This window comes from Dasypus novemcinctus, chromosome 17, assembly GCF_030445035.2.
Source record: "Dasypus novemcinctus isolate mDasNov1 chromosome 17, mDasNov1.1.hap2, whole genome shotgun sequence".
NCBI classification, from domain to species: Eukaryota; Metazoa; Chordata; class Mammalia; order Cingulata; family Dasypodidae; genus Dasypus; species Dasypus novemcinctus.
Genome location: NC_080689.1, coordinates 27,967,770 through 27,989,615, shown reverse-complemented (window position 1 = coordinate 27,989,615; position 21,846 = coordinate 27,967,770). Strand labels below are relative to the sequence as shown.

General features: G+C 39.7%; 1 protein-coding gene across 14 annotated transcripts in view; it reads left to right on the top strand.

Moving 5' to 3' along the window:
• Nucleotides 1-21,846, top strand: part of SLC8A1 (solute carrier family 8 member A1) — a 391,565-nt gene that overhangs the window by 327,298 nt on the left and 42,421 nt on the right. For 5 of the 14 annotated variants that reach the window (XM_058278450.2, XM_058278448.2, XM_058278445.2 and 2 more), the window contains 7 exons: nucleotides 3,682-3,788; nucleotides 6,929-6,949; nucleotides 7,368-7,385; nucleotides 7,488-7,502; nucleotides 11,289-11,357; nucleotides 15,548-15,678; nucleotides 19,445-19,544. In XM_058278450.2, coding sequence (XP_058134433.1) covers nucleotides 3,682-3,788; nucleotides 6,929-6,949; nucleotides 7,368-7,385; nucleotides 7,488-7,502; nucleotides 11,289-11,357; nucleotides 15,548-15,678; nucleotides 19,445-19,544 — 461 coding nt within the window. Of the gene's footprint in view, nucleotides 1-3,681; nucleotides 3,789-4,312; nucleotides 4,417-6,928; nucleotides 6,950-7,367; nucleotides 7,386-7,487; nucleotides 7,503-11,288; nucleotides 11,358-15,547; nucleotides 15,679-19,444; nucleotides 19,545-21,846 lie in introns of all 14 variants that reach the window. The other 9 variants (XM_058278453.2, XM_058278460.2, XM_071208788.1 and 6 more) reach the window with 5 other exon arrangements.

Below are 21,846 nucleotides of genomic sequence, written 5' to 3'. Positions count from 1 at the left end.
GTCTACCCAGCTGTTCCCTTCTTGTTTTTGTCAACCTGCCCGTTTAAAGAAATTACAACAGATATCTGATTGCTTCCAGCTGAATAACAGAGCCAAAGGAGGGCCAACAGGAATCTGTGGTCTTGGGGGTGGGGTGGGGGTGGGGGTCCCTGTGGGAGTGCAGAGGCCCTGTGATCAGGGGATTAGCGTGGTGATAGGAAAATGGGGGTAGACTGGAGGACCCTTAACGTCTCTTTAAGTAAATTTAATTTTTACTGCAGAACTGTGAGGAACACAGGCATTCTTATGCCGATCATCGAGCTTGTATAATGGGCATCAGCACCAAACCACCCCTTCTCATGAAGCATTCTCTGTGATAGAGGAAGTGGGGACAGCCTCTTGTGCACATTAAGGCCTCAAAAATGGACAGAACATATCCTGTCAGTGTGTTCCTTTAAAAGCTACCTTGGTCCCTTTCACCTTTGCTACCTTGCTAGGGGAAAAATATTCCCCTAGTCAAAGGATAAGATTGCTGAGCCCTTCTGATGTTGGCCTCTCTTGATTTAGAGGCCTGCTTCATAAGGACTGACTTCATCCCCACGTTACATTGACTGTAATGTCCTTTAATCATCAAGTTTCCTATTTATAGCCTTACTATGCAGAAGGAGCAAAATCAATAAATGATTTAATGGCTCCTCCTGTCAGGGCCACTATTGATTCTATTACTAATGATTTTGAAATGATATGCCATTATGCAAATTCCATCTATTTCAGTTGTCTTTGCCAGGCACCTTCAGAGGTCTTTTATCTATGATTTCCAGAATCACAGATATCAAATACTGAAATATTATTTTCTAAGGGTTATGATCCTAGTGAATATTGATACTCTGATGATTAAAAAATGGTAAATTCCTATTTTATTATACAAGTAAATTGTATGGACCAGGTAAGGGTCTTTCTCACACTCATCAGTTACTCAGAGTATAGAAAATAAAGCTATTACAGCAACAGAGATTAAACTCTACCATATTCATCATGGATAAGAAACACTTTTTTTTATCATATCTATTTCTGAATACGTTATCATGTTGCCTTTTGGGTGTGAAACTGATAGCCTTTCCTTAACAAGCACTCACCCCAATATGAAGGCTACTTCAACCATACTACTGTGCCTTCTTAATTTTATAATCCAATAAAATATGAGATGAGATGGCAAACTGGTTTGGAGTACAAAATAGAGAAAAATGAGTAAAATGTTTTTGAGTAATGCAAGCAGAAGTACGACTTTCTTGCAGCTAAGGCAAGGAGAGAGGTCCAGTTTCATGTGCCCAACCAAGAACTAACTTGACAATAAATATTAGGCCATCAAGTTGAGAGAATAATAGCTTAGCACTTTGAATGTCCAGCAGCACTTTCAAAGATGCACAACTATAATTTAAAATTACAAGGGTATAAGAAGAAAAATAATACGTAAAATATGTAAGTTCTGAAAACAGATGGGATTTACATTTGATTGATTTTTGTGGGGTAAATTTGATCTCCATTATAACATTAAATTCAGTTTTAAAATAGAAAGTGCATGTATCATCATGCTTTACATTCTCTTGTGCTTTTTTTAATATTTTGTCTGGTTTTGGATGGTTAGAAATGATCTGACATCCTGATTTTGTCAGAACAGGCCTATTTTTTTATTCAGGGTAAATAGGTGAGTTCCACAAAAATAGATCTAGAAGTTAGGAAGGGATTATTCCTTGTACACATGTAGTTAAACTCTGTTCCATTTTTGGTAGTTCTATAAATATCTATCTACACTTCAAAAATGACTGATACTTTAGTCATTGGTAGCTGCTAATCTAGCCTTGGTATTTCAGTCTTTGAGGACAGAGCTGAGATTCAAAAGGCATTTACCTGAGCAGTAGTAAGAATTGGGATGTGGGCAATCATGCAGAGATGTTCTTTAGCTGAGGAGCAGAGGGTAGGTGATCGCCCTGCAGGACCAGGCCAATCTTTTGAGCTCACTGCCACAAGGCCAAGCCCAGAGAGTGGGACTAAAGCATTTAGCCTGACGGTCTGGGAAATTCAGAGAATTAAAAGTAACTTCTGGGAGTGGGTATAGCTCAGTGGTTGAGTGCCTGATGCCCATGTACGAGGTCCCAGGTTCAATCCCCGGTACATCCTGAAAAAGAAAAAAGAAAAAGAAAACTGATGCTCTTTGACATGCATAGATCTAAATGAAACTTGATGGCTTTGCTCAATAAAATATATACATAAATTAACTTCCTTCCAGAGAATCTGAAGTCAGGAGGCTCCCACCAAAGCTATTGAATGACATGCCATTAAAACTTTTGGGGGAGCAGATACAGCTCAAGTGGTTGAGTGCCTGTTTCCCATGCATGAGATCCTGGGTTCGATCCTGGTACCTCCTAAAATTAAAACAAACAAACAAAAAAGCCAGCCCTCATTGGGGAGTGGATGTAGTTCAGTGGTTGAGCACCTGCTTCCCATGTACGAGTTGCTGGGTTCAATCCCCAGTACCTCCGAAAAAAAAAAAAAACACACAACTTTTTGTCTACATAAGCTCATTGTTCCAAAACTTTAGTCCGAAATTTTTTTGGCCAATATTACTGAAAGAAAATATATTTTGAGGACAAATGTATGTTTAGGGGACTTGGAGTAAATTGTAATACATGATGTGTTTAAGCCATTATTAATTAGAAGGCAACATTAGATTTATTTTCTGAGTCATCAAGAATGCTTACAGGGAGTTGAGATTTGTGTGATATATTCATTTGTCCTACCTGCCTGTCAGTCACTCAAAGCCATTGCACAAGAGTGCTAAAGATTGGATTATGGGAAGAATTCTTGTCGAACTGCCCCACTTCATTGGTAGAGTTTGAAAATCATATAAATGGCATATTTAGCCAAAGTCGAAACCAAAGTTTGAGAGGATGAAAATAACTACGACATAATGACTTCCCCAATTCTCCCTCCCGTAGCTTTCAAAACAGCTGTTGTGAGGCTACAGCCACCATCTTTAGAAAGACAACACATGAACAACTTCCCCTTGTTATCTAGGTAGAAAATCTGACTAAGTTGAATAAGAGCTTAATTCTAGAACTTGGGTACTGTAAGATAAAAGACTTTATATTTTCTTTTCTGATGCATTTATGCGGTTTTCATTTTAACTATTTTAATAAAATTTTGGGTTAAAAATATTTTGTTTTAAAATACAGTAAAATGCAAAGAAGGACATAAAAAGTTACCCATAAGTCTATGGCTCAGGGATAATTTATGTCACTATGCTGATATTATTTACTGATTTGTTCTGAAGGAGTGAATTCCAGGGTGCAACTCAGACAACCCTCCAATTAGGGCATCTGCAAATCAAATAGTTTTCTTTCCTTCTTATTGTGACTGTTTTTCTGCTTTAATCCTCCTGTGATGATGATAAACCTGTCAGGACTAAATGCTGTATTTTACCTAAAATAACTCAGTGTGCCTGAGCAGGAGAGCTATGCTTTGGGTGGACATTTCCTATGCTTTCAGACCCGTTCTTGAAGAACAGACTCATAATGCACAAGTTTCTCAATTGCCCTTTCTCTGGAAGTGCAGCCCATTAACCTTGGTTTCCTCTCCTCTATGTTTCTTCTCTTCTCTTTCCTTGTCCCCTTGTTCGTCAATCTCTATTCTTCTCTGTTTCAGCAAAATAATATCAGTCAAGGTAATTGATGATGAGGAGTATGAGAAAAACAAGACCTTCTTCCTTGAGATTGGAGAGCCCCGCCTGGTGGAGATGAGTGAGAAGAAAGGTGGGGGAGCTGCTCCAGGGCTGAGCCCAACAGCTTCTGCTGGCCTGTGCCACCCCTGGATGCCTGCACTCTTCAGAACATGAGTTACTATGCACACATCCCTCCACCTATGTAACAGGGCATAGACCGCACCCTGGGCCACCATGGGCCCGACCTGTAGCTGCCTCAGCCAGTTTGGGCCACTTGGCACATGGCAGGTCTGAGGTACTAATTTTCAGTACAATCTGGCCTCTCTTTTTGGGAAAGTTGGTGCAGATACCACACAATTTGCAAAATGAAGCCAACTTTCTGATTTCCTTTCCTGCTAATCGATGCAGGACAGAGCTGGGAAAGTAATGAATTAGCAAAGAAAACTTAATGGGAGCCAACTGAGTACTCCAGATGCCCTTTTACATACTCGGAAAGGTCCATGTGCTGCCAGTTCTCCCTCCATAACCTCACAGTAACGTACAGCCTGGTGAACACCTAGAGCATGAGCGTGTGACTCCAACCATTTGTTTTGCCTTTGTCTTGTGTTCCCACAGGAAGATCATTACCATTAGAATATTTGACCGTGAGGAATATGAGAAAGAGTGCAGTTTCTCCCTTGTGCTTGAGGAACCAAAATGGATAAGAAGAGGAATGAAAGGTGTGAGAGTATACAAAGACATATCAGCGAGAAATTGTACTCCTCTCTCCGTGTCTCCCTACTCTCACACTTAACTCTCTCCTCTTCCTCAGCTTCCAGCCACTATATTCCATTTCCTTTAGCAGTTTCATCTCCCTCCCCTAACTCACAAGTGGACCAAACAATGCCCATTTCCTTCAGGAAGTGCAAACTAACCTTGATCACAGCCAGATTTAATAAATGCTGAAAGAGATTTCTGTAAGTCACAAGTGATGCTTAAAAGAATGGCTGATGCATTTAGTTTTTCACAATTAAAATTTGGTTCCAATACTAAATCTTTCTTAAAATGCCTGTGATAAAGGCTACTTAATACCTGTTAGGAATAATGAATGAGTCCCATGACAGTTAATAGAAAATGTCAGATTTCAATAATTAGACCTTCTTAGGGAACCCAGATTTTTTAAAAATAAAATGAAACAAAAACAATGATCCATAATGAGCAGTGTTATCAATATTCTTCTGTCCATTTTGGCATGTTTTTTATATCATCAAATATGACATTGAAAAGGTACCATATATATGAATTCATAGTCAGATCAGTTTTTTAGTGGAAAAGATACAGTCCTTCAGTAAGAACTTTGCTTAAGGCCCTGTCCAGCCTAAACTCTTAACACTTTTGGCCATATGATTCTTATACAGTTGATAAATTTCTAACATGCAGACTAAAAAGAAAAAAGTAGTATTCCTACAAGTGGATTGTGTTGATTCATATTTATATTTTTAGAAAATATTTCAAAAAAGAATCCAACTTTCTTTCCTATCTCTAATTCCATACCTACTTTGTGTGGCTCATATTTGATAAGACAGGAAAGAAATTTTACACCAGCTTTGCATGGCACCCTATGGTATTCTTCTAATAGTGGCCATTTTAATAGGAATCTTGTTCATTTAATTATGCATGTGTGTAAAATGAGCACTCCAAATATTAATAGCAGTGTCAGAGATGACTTGATGGATCACTTGACAAGAAGTTTATAATTTTACTTTTGCATAAAGGAAAAAATCAAATATACAGAACTAATTTAGAGTAGAACCACTATTTGGGAAAATATAACTAATCCCACATTTGTGAGAACTCACTGGCTTTAGGGTCCATTAGAAAAAACCTGTATGTCACTGATCTCATCCTGTTCAAAGTGGTGGCAGGAGCCATTGGAGTGGCAGGGAAAGGAGACTGCAGACCTATTCAGTGGAGCCCTTTAATACGTTCTATAGATAGTAGACGGAAGGAAAAAGACCGGTTTTTCTAAAGCGTTTTCTACGTTTTCTATGGCCGATTTCTTCCAAAGATGGGATCCAAAATGCCTCATTAACATACAGGAAAGGGTACTTGCTTCTAACTGTATTCCTCCAAAGAACTGTCTTTTATCTAAAGGAAGAGTGTTTGGAAACAGCTCTTTGAATTGTTGTGTTAGTAAAATAAGCTGTCATGTAAAAGCGAATTAAAATTCCTAGATAGTACTATCCGGTTTTCATACCTGCCAAGTGGATTCTTGTCACTAAAAATAAAATTACTGCCTTGTTTTAGAGAGTAGCCTTTAATGGCACTGACGTTAAAGGGAGAATTGGGCCTGTAAATGTAAACACTACATTCCCATCTTCAGATTGAAAGTAATTTATTTGATACATTTAGCCAGATAGCTTTCACCAAAATAAAATGCTGCAGTCCCGTCAGGGTTTAAAGCACATAACCTGAAAGGCAAAGTATGCATTTTTCGCAACCCCTTCCCCCATCCTCACTGCCCTGTCCGTTTCCATGACCCTAATATAATGTGCCAAAGTAACAGACAAGGGCACGCAATTAACACTAATTCATTGGACTCTTAAGCTTTTAGGACTTAAAATACATAAGCATTTCTTAGGGGCCAAAATATCATGAAAATAGAGCCTCCAGAGGCAGCAAGAGCTTTTCCTTGGGCCAAAGTTCCCTTCCAGGCAAAGTAAACAAAATGGACTTTTCTAGGATGTATCTGTTCTTGCTGAATGAAAAGTACAATACATGAGATCTTGGCTGATTTCAGACCCCCGTAGGTTGGAGTGACCAACTCCCAGGCAATACTTAATGAGAAAGACTCACTCCAATAAAGTTTAGGACTGACTTCATAAAATGTTTCTACTATATGTATAGTAAACAAAATATAGTAGAAATCTCTTATTAAATGTAAAGAAAGATATAATATGAATTATGTATTTAAATTTTTTACGAACATACTTCATTAAAAGCAAATAAAAATGACAGTGAGTATATGTATATACTATATACATATATACAGAAGAAACACTCTGTTGGGACTATTTGGAAAGATTCCCAGTGCCCTACTGCCCCATTTCCTTGGGACACACCACTTTTTAGCAGTGGCTTCCTCCCACTCTGATCAGATCTGCCTGGATTTCTTTCTGCTGATATTCCTCTTACTTTCATTATTCATCTGGTCTCTTATTCTGTGTTTGTTTTTGTCTGTTTCTTTCACAGCCCTGTTATTGAATGAGCTTGGTAAGCATTTCATTTCTTGCATTCCTTTTTTCCATTTTTCTAGGTTATCTTCCAGTTCTGTCAGGTGATATAGTATCTTCCTGACTATTCTGTTATCTCTGTTGATTTGCTGGCAGGATTGTGGTTTAGGGCCATTGGCCTCATTTTTGTAAAAGTCAGGTAATTTATCTAACAAATTAATATCAGTGATTTCTTAGGTATGCACAGAAATTAAGTTTGTGCACTAAATCCCACAATCTTAAAATGTGACTAGTGTTTAAGCCATGAGCAGATACGTTCACATTTTCCTTAATTGTAAATGTGACCTGGAAAGTTTCATACTTTGGGTGGGTGGTCAGGCAGTCTGAGGTCACTGGCATTTGTTATTTAAGGTGTACATTAAATAAATTGTAATTTTTATTTTTGTTTTCTTTTCTAGGTGGCTTCACAATAACAGGTATGAATTTTTAAAGTCTAATGCTATCAAAATTTACTTTTCAGTGTCTGTTTTTACTATTATTACATTTTTTTAAATGTCATTTTTTTGCTTTTAATAAAGGAAAATACCTGTGTGGTAAGATAATTTTTAAAAATATGTTAATTTCCCCTGAATGCCTTCAAAAATCAAACCCAAACCACATCTTATGTAACATGTATTAACAATTAGTTGTGGCACATGGCGTGCTCTTGCTGATTTTACAACAGTTAACATTTTACACATTAACAACGTGCTTGTATTGTGTTTATTTGTGAGCAAATCTGTATGGAGAAATGGAGAAACTGTAACTATTCACGTTTTGACATGGGTCAGTTTACAAATGTTCACATAGCACTGGGGATGTGTGGCTTGCCCTGCTCAATTTTCCAGTGAGTCCCAGAGTAAATAAAACCCTTTTAGTGGCCTCCGAGAAACAAGGAGTTGACACCTGAGACTGTTCCACAGCCCAAGTTCAGAATCCTGTTAAGTATAGATAATGCCGTGTTGGGAGAGACCTGAGCACTCCATTCCACTCTCCTCATCACACCAATTTGAGCCCCATTTTGGGGACTGAGGTTTTAACATTAAGAACATGGTCTCAAGTAATAGTCCTCCCACTTGAGGTACATTATTATTACAACGAGCTTTGTAAAAATGCAAAATGCCAGTCAAAATGTTTAAAACCCTTCAGTTCAGAATGGTGTCTAGTCTGTGTTGATTGCATTATTTAGCACAGCTCTGAAGTGATCTTGCACACAGAAGGAAGATAGTTCCCTATTTAGACAGGGAGATAAACATCAAAGATAGCTCTGATTTTTCTGAAGTGGCAAATTGAAGATGTTATGGATCGCCATTCTACATGGAATTTCCCAACATATTGTGCAGATATCAGTAATCTTTTTTATTTTTTTTTAAACTAGAGAACTGAATAAAAATATTAGAAAGGAAATTATTCTGAAAATTTTAGTTCTGAAAATGCCATGATTTAAATTGAGATTAATTTAATCCACGATTGTAAATTCACGATCAAATCAGTTCCAACACAATTTTGTTCAATGAGGAACTTTCTGAATATGGGCAATTTCACATGACTGCTGTTCTCCACTGCTTCTCTCCAGACACAGTTATTTAATGACAAAATGATTCATAGACTCTTAGAGACATAAAAATCAAACAGGATAAAAATGACAAGACGATTCTATGTATAGGAATTCTTAAATCTGACTCATCTGAAGTTCTCCCAGTTCAGAACTCCCTGGTTCTGTATGACTGAAGGTGAGATTTTTTTAATCCAAGTGCAAGAATTTACATTTTTAGAAAATATTTACCTTCGCTTTCCTCATCCTGTCATTTTAAGCAATTGAAGCCATCCAATATAATAGTTACCCTTGCTAGATTTGAGGAAGTCAAAAATTTCACAAGCCAGTCTTCATGACTTGATTGAAGTAATTGATTAAAAAAACAAAAAATATCAACCATTGTAGAAATAACATTGTGTCTAGTAGCACCTTCAGGCCTGTTTGCAGCCTGATAATGAGACCTTAACTATAGTCTTTGAAAATAGAATGTCTTGTTAAACATTATTGATGAGTTTGGATGTCTTCCTATTTTCTTTATCCTTGACTATGTCAGGGTTTTGTTTTAGGACCTTCCATCCATCTCATTTGAGATATCTTCCCTTTTAGTATTTCAGATAATAGAATCCTAGTTTTCTTTTCTCAGAAATTCTTCATTATCTAAGTTCTGGGATATCTGTCCAGTCATGTCCAACATTTCCTGCCTTGGCCACATCTTGCCTCCAAGATGACAGAATTGCTTCCTTGAAAGGTTTCTATCATTTCATGTAGTTCACTGAGTTCTTCCTTTGGGGTGAAATTTTAATATGAAATAGTAGTTTTTTCTATTGTTACTACTTCCCAAGACTTGAAATCAATACAATTAGAATGACAGAATGTTCCAGAACATTCCTCCTTTCCTGGGTACTGTCTCACTTTATATAACCCTTATCCTGAACCAGGCCATAATACCAGGGAACCACTATCTAAGGTGGCCCAGGGAAAAAGTTCTAAACCTTAGGTCTATAAGGTGGAAAGCAGTTTTAAGCCCTAAAGAGCTTTTCTATGAAGTCAATTTGAGGCTTTGAAGTCAAGGCTTTGAGGAATATTAATCTAGTCCTGGAACTTTGCCTACAGCTTTTACATAAACTTGTGCAGCTGAGTGTGAAAATCAAAATTTGCAGCAGAATATATGGAAATTGAAAGTCATTTTGTCCACAGCTCAGTACCAATATTTCAGAGATCTCATTAGTAGTGGACATGAGGTGCTGGTGGCGCTTTGGGAATTTGCACGTCTTTACCTGTTGTGCCTAGACCTTGCCTCATTGAAAGGTCCTTGCTTGGAACTATGATCTCATCCCCCTTGACCTCCAGTCACATGACTTAGGAACACCCTATGCAGTATATAGCTCATTAGAGTTTGCAAAGCATTTCTTAGTCATTATTTCATTGACTCTCCCAAATAACGTTATGAAGTACAATTTTATCATTCTCACTTATAGAGGAGGAAATGAACATTCAGAGAAAGTCATCAGTCCACCCCAGGTTTCAGGCTCAGGCTCTCGACTTCTCTTAAGTCTTGGGCTATGACAACTGTTCTAACCCCGGCACAGTCCTCCTTCTTTTTCTCCAAGCCTCACTCCCTTTTCTACCTATAGTTTGAAATTATACATTAAACCTCTTTTTATTCCAAAGCCCAACTATGCCTGATAAATGCCATCAGTCTGAATTCCCATCAAATGGAAAATGGAAAATACCCCCAAAAAGGAGAAACGAGGATGCATAAATATGGATTTTTTAAAATAAAATGAATTATTTTGGCTCAATTTAGAGAAGAGAGAGGCATGCTTGGTCCCCAAAACTCCTAAAACATACAACTGTAGCGTTCCCTAATTACTGAAAATCATATAACAGTCAATATACCTCTTCAATACTACTCCAGTCATATTTTGCTGAAGATGTGATCAACTAAATAAGGCACACGGCTTTTTAAGGAAGGCAAATTATGAAAATTCTGTCAGTTGAAGGCACATTCACCACTCCAGCATACAGATTAGAGGAGCAAAGCCCTTCGAGTCCAGTTTCATTTTACAGTTGAGCAAACTGAGTCACAGAAAAGAGAAACGCCTGGCTCAAGTTTAGGCAGCAGAAGTGGCACTGAGTCCCAGGTCTCATGATTCCAGGTCCGTTCCAGAGGGTAGCTCTTGGTAGAAGCAAATAGCTGGTGGAGCTGGCAGTCAGTTTAAGCCGACTTCGGTGAAAGCCCCCGGCCTCATTAATCCAGACAGTGGCTGTGAGGACGGCCCACCCCTGCAGAGCCTGCAAGCGTGTACAACATTCTCCCATTCAGACTGCCCAGGAAATACACGCAATAGGCATGTTTCAGAAGTTATGTCACTTGACCCTCAAACAAACCTGTGATGTAGACAGAGCAGGTACTACATCCCCATTTTATATGTGGGAAACTGGACTAGTGGTTCTGCTCGTTGGCACGGACAGGTTTCAAGACCAGGTGTCTGTCGTCACACTTCGTGCTCCCTGCTGCCCCTAATGCTTCCGGAAGCACTGACTTGAAGGACCGAGATACTCCATTTCAGCCACCTGCAGGAGTCTGGCTACACCCTGCAGTGACCTCCACCCTCTGCTCATTCCTTAACCAATGTAAAAGTGACCTATAACCACTCTAACCCCAAACTAATGTTGCTTGGGCTGTGTGCATCTGGGTGTGATGTTGAGCTTACTAATTCCACAAAGCTGGAAAACCAGCTGGTCTGATGGCAAACCAGTGCAATGCATTCTGCTGATTTTCTTCCTGTCCTTTCGCTAGGCCAACCTGTCTTCAGGAAAGTTCATGCTAGAGAACATCCGATTCCCTCTACTGTAATCAACTTTTCAGGTACTCATTTCATCAGAGAGCTCAAAAACCACAATTTCATTAACGTAAAGCTAACCGCCGTGCAAAAACCGACAGTACATGCAAGAACATCAACAATAGATCTGTAGGTAAAATTCTATGTAGCGAGATAAGCCATGTTTTTCTGTTGTTTTTCAATTGGGGGTCCCCCTTTCAGACATTCACCTGCTCTGACAGTGATGTTGCTGCAAAGTGCAACCTGAACCAGAAAGCGGTAGAAGCAGTTTTTCATAACTCTGTTTTCCCCAGTTCCCAGGTAGCTAGTAGCTTTTATTATTTGCCATTGTTTACAAAACCAATTACTTAGGAACAGAGGGGAGATCCCAAGGGGGGAATTTTTATCATATGATTGTTAATATCCTGTCGATATAGATTTTAACAGTGGCTGTTAATTATGCAGTTGGTCTAAATGCAGTTCATTAAGACTACACTATTAAATAATGGATCTTGACCTCTCAATAAAATATGATAACTTTAAAAAGTATTTGTGTATACACACAATTACACAGAGAGAGAATTAATTTTTTCTATCCAAGAAAAAATCTAAAACCACAGCATATTATCACTCTCCATGAGTAAGGAAATGAAACTGACATTGAACATAGCAAAATGGACTGCTTTTGATCCAGTGCTCAAAGTGAAAAGGAAACAAAATAATAGCAGATCAGAAAAACAAAGCTGTTAAGCCATTTCCCAATTCAATAAAATGTTCCCTAAAGAGATGGCACTTTAAAAAAATAGAACTCATCTCTTTTTTAACAGTATCAAAAACTCATAAATAATTGCTAATTTATTGATATCATTATTGAGCAATAATAGTTAGGACTTATCCAGCTTCTTCTCTAAGTTACATGTATGCATATATGTATCTTAAATTTTCATGACACTGAAGTGAATAGTCCTGAGTCTTCCATGACACTGTGCTTTTGTACTTTGACTTCTCTCTCTCCCTGAAATTCCCTTCCTTACCCAACCTCTTCCTAGCCATCCTTACCATCATCTTCACCTGGCAAGCTTCACCAAGTTCAAACATCCCTTCTTCCCTGAAGCCTTCTCTGGCTCCCATAGGTAAAGTAAGGTTCTCCCCATTCCCTGGTCCTCAACCCTTACCATGCTGTACTAGAAATTATCCATGCACCTGCCTCTCTTCCCGCATGAGTTTCTGGAAGATCGTGGGGGCTACAGACAGGCTGACACATTGTGGAAATGAAATGACATGTGCTCAATGAGTAAGTGATTTTTTGTATGCATAGAGCAAATAAGAGACTTCTAACAGTAAGCTGGAGAATCAAAGAACAAATATTTATGGAGCACCTACTGCAGGCCATATATTTTGATAGGTCCTGGGGGGTTTGAAGATGGATCAGAGAGCAATGAGACAGTTTTACATGCCGGATATTTGTGTGTAAAGGGAAGTTAAAAAACAAAAACAAAAAAACTCAGTATATAAGACGTGTCCATGGTCAACACATACAATGAATATTAAAGAATTAATTTAAGGTTGAAATAATTGTTCCTAAATAGTTTAATCATGGGACATTTCAAGCAAGAAGAGGCTATACAGCTGGAGTTCTGAGAGATAAGTGGGCTCTAACTAGATGGCAACAGGGAAGATTTCCCAGGTGGACAGACAATGGGGTAAGAGTGTGGCATTAAGAAACCCAAGACAGGTTTGGAGCAAGAATGTAGTTAATGATAGGAGCAAGATGCTTTATTTTTCTCTAGGTTGTAAGGAATCTATTGTGACAGTATTTCCAAAATTTTGGTCATTCTCATAGCTTCTTTACAATTTTTGCTTTGACTGCATACCAACCAGACTGTTATTTACTTAATATAATTATTTGAAATTGCCTCATGTTTTTATGGCACTGAATTTATTTTTAAAAGAAAACCTTGAATCACTAACACAAATGGAAAATTGGTGTCATTTTTCACAAATAGTAAGATAAAAAATTTTACAATGGAAAAAAATGTTATTAAATCTAACTAGATACTGCCAAATGCTCTATGACTGAGACCTATTTTCTCTTTCTTAAAATGGTGGGAACCCAAATGTTGAAAACTAGTTACAGACACAACACAAAATTAAGCATCTTTTCTTAATCAAAATGACTGAACGATAATTGAAAAGGAAAAAAACCCTTTCACTCATTGTGTGTTCGATTTCATTTACTACCATGTCCATTTTTGTAATACCGTGTTCCAAATCATTTCATTTTGTAAATGCTGCATTAAATGATGCCACCACATCATCCTTCATTTGTAATTTCTCTATTTTTTTCTGCCTAAATTATCTCAAGTCATGTTAAAAGCACCTTGTCATTTATAAATGAGCTACAGAAAGGAGGACCATAATAAATATCCTTCTCCAATGGCTTTTGTAATTCACATAAAAACCCAAGCTATAATATTTCTCCTTCTGGGGAAATAATTCTTCCTGGACCTGAGTCTCCAAGATGTCCATGTTTGGCCACGGTTTTGAACAAAGGCTCTGATATAACCTGCTACTGTGAAAACTACCACTAACACTATCCTGGATTCAAGGTCCAGAAAATGGTGGGAATCAAAATGATTGATTTGAGAGCTGGGTAAATTGGACTTTACATATCTTATCCCAGCCCCATGACTGCACATGTGTGTCATAAGGACAAATCTTTGAGACCCCGGTCTGAATCTTTGCCTTCCCTTGGGTCATAAGTTCCCAAGCCTACTATAAAATATTTTATCCCTTTTACTGTTAAAATTACTCTTCTTGCACCTCTCCTTTGCCTCTGCTAACATTTGGCAGCTTCTGGGCAGCCCCAAATCACTTATTTTTAGTCTTCTTCTAATTTCTTTAGGTCCTGCAATCCCTGGGGATAAGGAAGCAGATTTAAAAATATCCTTTTAGGAACACACTATTGAACACATTCTAAAGAATGCATTGCTTTGCCTGCTGTTAGTTTGGACTTTTGGTATGGAAAACGTTCCCTGCCCTGGTGGTGAACAGCTAACCTAGGAGCCATTCTCTGCCACAACGGCTAGAGCAACAAAGGGAGCTGCCACAGCAGGGTCGGTTGGCAAGGGAGAAGCCAAGCTGTGGGTCTTTGGAGGAGATGGGAGGTGTGGACTTCCACAGAGGCTGATGACTAAATACAAAAGAAGTCCCTCCCTTGCTGTTGTCTCCTCTGTCAACACACTTCATTTGCAGGCGGTTTGCAGGGAAGTCCTGGAAGTGAGGGCCTCAGGGCTTAGGGCATTCTACAGCACAGATGCTACCTCCCTGGAGAAGGTGGTCACCTTGGTTCTGAGAGGAAGTGACCTGGCCTACTCCAGCATCCTGGGCCGGAAGACGAAGTGGGTTGAGAGATTACAGGACCTTCACACAGGCATGGCCTTTCTTTTCAGAGTGGAATTTGTCCTAACGACCTTCATGCAGAGAGGAGCCAACTGTGAGCTTCCTCTCATTAGTGGATTCCCAGGTCCATTAACATTTGCCCAGCACCCACTAGCCTCTCCTGGAGTGTACACTACATGGTGGTTCTGGAAATAGTCACGCTCCCATGGGGACCGAGTATTAACTTCCCGGAGGCCTCACCCTCACCCTCTGTTTACTCTCAGATTAATATTGTCAAGGTCTGCCTAACACATCTCAGCCTTGCAACAGAAAGAGGAAGTGCTAGAGCCCAGGCATTTTACCAAAATGTGGAATGGAAATTTTGCAATTTCTTGGCAAGGGTTCTTGGCGAGGCTAAGATCAAAATTTCTCTTCCACCAACACTTTTGCCCTGGGCATTTTCTGTTGCTTCTAGAAAGTGGAGAGGAGCAAGCTGGGACCTCTTTATCCCTGAGCACTCTTAACTGTGCTTTCCTTTGGGCTTGTCACAGGGAACAGTAGGTGAATGCCTCAACACAGACAGTGTGCAGGCAGAGTCTTTCTCCGTGTGCCCCTCAGAAGGTGCTTTTCCTGAGCTGCACTTTGGCCTGAGACAGGGGGCCGGTAATCACCTAGCCACACTGATGTGCTGCCAGATATCCCAAGCTCCTGCCCAATCCTCTCCTCCGACCTTATGATCTCACCCAAGGGATTTTTAGCAGGGCTTCCTGCATTCTTGCTTTTGTTGAAGCAGGATCCAGTGATTGCCAAATAAAACCGAGCACATCACTCACTTTCTTGCCCTCTCCTTTCACAGAGGAATATGATGACAAGCAGCCACTGACCAGCAAAGAGGAAGAAGAGAGGCGCATTGCAGAAATGGGGCGCCCCATTCTGGGAGAACACACTAAGCTGGAAGTGATCATTGAAGAGTCCTATGAGTTCAAGGTATGCTCACCAACACTGCCCATGGGCAGGCCAGGCCCACCTGGGGACCAGGGCTGCTCATAGTGTTGGCCTCTGCTCTAAGAACCATCTGGAAAGAGAGTTAGGTGTAGGTTCAGGAGAGGCTCATGAACTGAGAGGTCTTAAGAGCAGAAGTGGCATTAAGGAGTTAGTAGGGAAACAAGGGGACCTGTAAACCAAACAGCTTCAGAACAAGGACCCTGCAGGTAGCATCCATCACTGCACAAGGTCGAAGATGTCCCCAAAGGGAGGGCTTTATCTAAGGGAATAGCAAGGAAGAAGCAAAGGTTTAGATTGTATATATGGTAACAGAATAAAATCTTTTTAAAAATCCATGGAACTATACTACACAAACAATGAACCCTAAGTTAAACCCTAGTTAATAGTACAATTATAAAAATGTGCTATCACCAACTGTAAGATATGTTCCAGACCAATGCCAGGTGTTAATAATTGGGTGGTATGTAGGAATCCTATATTTTATGCATGATGGTTCTGTAAATCCACAACTTCTCTAATAAAGAAAAAAATGGGGGGAAAATTAGATTATGAGTTCTCCAGATGATGAAAGGCATTTTCTCAGAACATGCAGGCTTTTGGGTGAGCTTAAGACTTTGAGGTGACACTTCCTGCCTGTCTTTTGTACCCTCCTGCCCACCCACCTTGTGTTCCATCTCACCCACACAGTCCTAAGATTGTAGAAGACCCTAGGTGGCACCCACTGAGACACTGAGTGGAGTTCCACAGTGGGCTCTGAGAGGAGCGGCCCCCTTCCTTCTTCCCAGAATTACAAACCCAAAGCATGGTAGTATTTTCACCACCTATTATTCAAAAACCAATTCTGCTTATGCTAAAAAAAACTAAAGTGAGGATTCTGAGAGGGAGAATCAGGTCACCAACTAAGAAACCTCAGGATTTTATCTATATTTCTCGTCGTAGTGGCCTCTTTTCCTTTAGCTGGGTCTATAATTATTTTTTAAATTTAGTTCACAAATTGAGGTGTCTGATAGGAGACAGGTGGAAAGAAAATGTCTTTATCATTTAAGTGGAATTTTAAAAAATAAAAACGCAATTAAACATTGCCCTTCAGGCCACTGAGAATCTATCTGTTCCTTTCATTTACGCCCCTAGAAAGAGAGAGCTGGGTAAACACCAGCACCAGTGCTTTCTAGGCAGACCCCGACCATCAGAGCCCATGCATTGTTTGACCTGGAACCTGGCTCCCCATGCACACGACTGGCACACACCCAAGTTCTCTTTAATCCCAGAGGTACAGAAATCTCAGGCTGTGCACTTCTGCAGACCTATCTGTTGTGCTTTTGTTCGTGTGTGTCTGACCTTGGTCTTCTACGTTCATCCTCTTTTCACCTGGAATCAGAGAGAATGCTATCACGTGCCGCAGCAGAGATTGTTGGCATTTCCAGGGTGCACAGGAACCCCAACCCACCCAGGCTCTCATGGGGAATTATGTGTTCTCTCCCTTAATGGGCTAACCCCCGAGCTTCCCCTTCTATGCACCCATGGCAAGTTACCCATGGTAACATCTTTCTAGGAAGTCTGGGCACAGTCTTCCATGTAGCAAAGCCTCCTTAGGTCCAAAGCTGTCTGTGGTAATCACCCCCGCTATCTGAGGCTCTGAAAGACTCCCCAGTCTCTTTGCATAAGTTAAATTCTGGAGGCATTTATCCTCCTCACACACATTTCATAGACCATTTCCTTGTGTCTCCTCAAAGTTCATCAATATATTACAGTTAACACCTAAAGGACACCTTGAGTGCATGTTTCTGAAGTGCCTTCAAGTTTCATTTTTGATGTCGTTATTTTAAGAAATATTTTCTAGAACATAACTGTTTTAGAGAACTTGCTTACAGCTCCTAGAGTTGTTTTAGGGATCTGAATCTGGGTGTACCTCACAGTGTTCCACTAAATTCTTTCTACTACATTGAGAATAAGGGCCTGGCTTTGCCAACCCATTGCTGAGGGTGAGGTTCCAACAATCACTTCCAAGTCCAGCACAGTAAAGAACTGCACATAGACCTTTAGGATTTAGGATACTTCCAGGTAATTATAGATGGGAAAGTCAAAGTTCAGGTATCTGAACTTCACCTCCTCCCATAAATTGAGGGCATGTATACACAAATTAAATTCTAGGAAGAGCCCTGGATAGACCATGGTCCCCCAGGGATAACATGACCTAAAATTAAAATCTATATATGTACATAAAATTATTTATGTACATTTAAGTTTTATCTTAAAACTCTGTTCTTTAGCAGCTCTTTCTGGGAGATTGTCTGTTAGAGCGGTTGATCTGCTCAACTGTTTAGCTCCCAGGTGAAGGGATTCTTTGCTTTGACTTTAGCATGAAGAGTTCTAGAGGAGATGTGACTGAGTCAAGAGAGAAAAGACAGACACTGGTCATGTGCTCCAAGTTATGGTGGCCAAGATCTGTGACTGGTGTAGCACTAGACTTGTAGGTGCAAAGCTGGAAGCTAAAAGGTCTCCATCCTAAGGACATGTAATTTAGCAAAGAAGGATTCTGGAAGGACAGAGTGGGCCAGGTGGAGATGAGTCCTTTCATGTTTATCTTCTCTTTCAAGTCAGTTCAAATAGCTTCCCTTAAACTAACCTGTTGGACATTCTGACCTTAGCTTTGGCCTTTCACACATGCAACCAGATCACATTTTCCTTGCCCCCAGTTTGCTGATTATATGCTCTCTCTGAAACCATAGTCAATTCAGGAACACTGCATTAAGCACATACAAATTTTGACCTAAGATAAATAATTCCTCTTTTCTGCCTCTTTGCAATTAGTGGGAATTCGAGGATGCTCTGACAGTAAGTTTGGATGTTTGGTAGACTAGTCCACGTGGTAGTGTCTCTGGGAAGAGCAGCCTTGATGTCCTGGAAGTCACCCTTCTCCCTATAGTTGCTCTGATCTGTGGTAGTGCTTTGGGTGCATCTGCTTATGTAGATTTCTTGTGAACGCTTAGCTGCTCCTGTTGTCACATTACAGACATTTAGAAATCTGGAGAATACTAACTGTGCAAAGCTAAGTGCTTAAAAAGGTCTAAAAAAAAAAAACTAAGGGACATGCAAAGTGATGGAAGTAAATGGGGAAATTTAGTGCAAGGTAAATCACCACTTGCCCTAGCGCATAAGCATTGACATTTTCTTGTCTTTTCTTGTTTGCAACAGAAGTAGGATGAGAGTGGAATTCTCTAACAGCCTCAAGCTGAAAACTCCACTTACTGATGGTCATGCAGCAACCTTGAGGTTCTGCTCTCTTGCTGTGTATGATCGATAAACAAAAGTGCAATAACAGTTTGGGGTTTCATAATCTGCCTGCCACTTCCGGTTAGTCGCAGATACGCAATGCTGAGCAGGACAGCTATTAATCCAGTTGTAGACAGCACACGATAGAGGAGCAAGTCCATAAAGCATTCAAGGGGAACAGATGGACTTTTGCAACATCCGTTCTTCTAAACACTGAGGCTCTTCTTCATTGGTCATTAAACAGCGGAGGAGGCTTGGATTTGGTACTAAGAAGTTTCCATTTCAGAATGTTTCAAACTAAGGACTGGGCTTGTTTGCGTAATCATAACAGTATTTGAAGTCAATACTGTTGTTCTGAGCCTAACATCTGCTACACTATATATAACTCTGGGGTTTCAAAATCAACAAGGTTTTAGATTTCCTGGGGCCTTAACAAACCCAGCAGTTATTATCTTATTCTTTTCAACCTTTCTAGAGTACTGTGGACAAACTAATTAAGAAGACAAACCTAGCCCTTGTAGTTGGGACTAACAGCTGGAGAGAGCAGTTTATTGAAGCTATCACTGTCAGCGCTGGTAAGTGCCTTTCTCTGCATGTTATAAATTAAAATGGACTATTCTGAGCCTAGTTTTACTACTGCAACCACTTGGCCTGTGGCATATCACCAAAGACTTCCGTGGTAAAATTACAAGAGAAATAGAGATATTTGTTGCATCTATGCACTGTTTGGAGGTAAACTTAATTAGGTGAAGCAAATGTCTTCGGATTCAACATCCTTATCCATCTATATTGTCTTTCTGGCAAAATACATTTAAAGCCTCTTGTGTCTAACTCACTGATGGCCAATTACAAGACTTTTTCTGGAGAATTCCCTAAAAGCTGCACAGGGTGCTCAACTGAAGGTCCAAAAGGAAGCAGCAAAATTATGGGTGGAAAAGAATGACATTCAGACACTTTACCACCACCATCTGCATCATTTTACACTCTCTTCAACAACATTTAACAAATAAGTGTTTGCACTGGCTCTAGAAACGGAAATAGAATCACATTCTGTTTATTCCTGTACAAGGAAAGTGCAGAGTTTTATTTAGGAAAATCCTACAAAATGAAGTGCTTTTCAAACTTACCGTCAGAGACCTGATGGAATTAAACACAAAAACCAGTGTCCCCTTCCTGCATTGTCAACCCTCATCCACTCTGTATGATTATATAAAGATAGAGAAAAATCCCTTTCCAAGATTCATGAAGACAGCACTATCATGGGGTTTTTTCCCACCTCTTCTGCTCAATCAACACAGGTTCTTTGCTTTTAAAGATCCCCATAGGCTCATCTTTCGCTGTTACAGCTAATGAACAAAACTAGAGCTTTCTAAATAGTGATTCCCAAACCATAAAATATAGAAACAGCATCACTAGCAGTTGGGCCTTGACTTCTAACACAACCCCCTCTTTCCAATCTGCCACAGGATAATCTGTCAGCTTTCCCAAGTGCTGTAGGCAAAGAGGGTGGTAAAAAAAAATTTTCTGCATCTGTTTATTATTAGTGGTGTTTATAACCATGCTTTGGTTTCTTGCATAATTGAGTATACAGTGGAAATTTCTGAACATTAATGGTGTGTAATTGCTTAGGAGAGTGGGCTTAGAATTTACACTGAAGCTTTAATAGGCGAAGAGGGAAACTCTCACTATGGGCTTTTGTTTCTCTCTAAATCTAAGATTAGCACCTGAGGCATGAGCTATACTTCTTCCTAGACAGAAAAACAAAAAGGACCAAGATGCTTTGAATAAAACTGTTGATGAGGCCAAGAACAGAAAACATTAAAAATGCACCAAATCATTTTATGGGCTTTGACATATCAGAATTGAAACAGTAAAGGCAACAAGAGCCTTCGCTAACCCATCCTAATGTTTCCAGGTTTCCTTTGGATGCACATGCATGAATGTTTGTATAACTGTCCTCAGCTAGTCACCATTCATTCATTTTTCTATGTGTTGGTCATTGTTCTTGGTGTTAGGGACACAGCAGTGAAAAAAGGGGGCAAATACTCCAGTCCAAGTAATGGATGAGAAAGCAAATGAGACATAAGAAAAATAGTGTTGATGCATGATGGTGATCCTTATCAGTAAAGTGAGAGAGTTGGACTAGGCAAATGTTAAGATGCCATCCAAGAACGGTAAAGCTGTGAGGGGAGACAGGAAGTGTGTGCAGAGGCTGCCATCTTAGTGTCACCAAGATGACTCCATCAACAGGCCCCTTAATGCTGAATTTGCTTTTCTAGAAAAGGAATGGTTTCTGGTGGTCCTTTCACACATTTTTGTAAACCTCAGGGTCCATGGCAAACATTTGTGTCCTCTGTATGACAATGGAAAAGGATAACTTTGAGCATTTAGTTAAATTATGACACTAGCAAGGTCAAAGTCATATAGTTGATCCTGGCCAAAACAGGTATGCAGAAAAACAACTAAAGATGGTAATATTTATTTACTTCAAAGGGGGTGGATTTTGATTTGCAAACCTCTCATGAACATTGCATTGAATTAATCCTCTCAAAACCCAAAGAGGTAGGTACTGTAACTGTCCTTATCTTAAAATGGAAGAAATTGAACTTCAGCAAGGCTATGTGGCTTTGGGACCCTGACCTACTGAACACTAACTAGTCCAATGTGCTGTCTAATGCCCTTAAGAAAAAGAAATTTCGGAGAGGAAAACTGCTCCCCTCTTCTGGGTCATTAATTGACACTGGCCTTGTCACATCTCCTCATGCTATAGTTTCATCATCTCACGTTGGCACCAGCTCATGCCCAAATCCTTTGAACTGTTCATGATTGAGAGTCAAAACCTCTAGTGGATTTTATGTACAATATATTTCTTTTGTT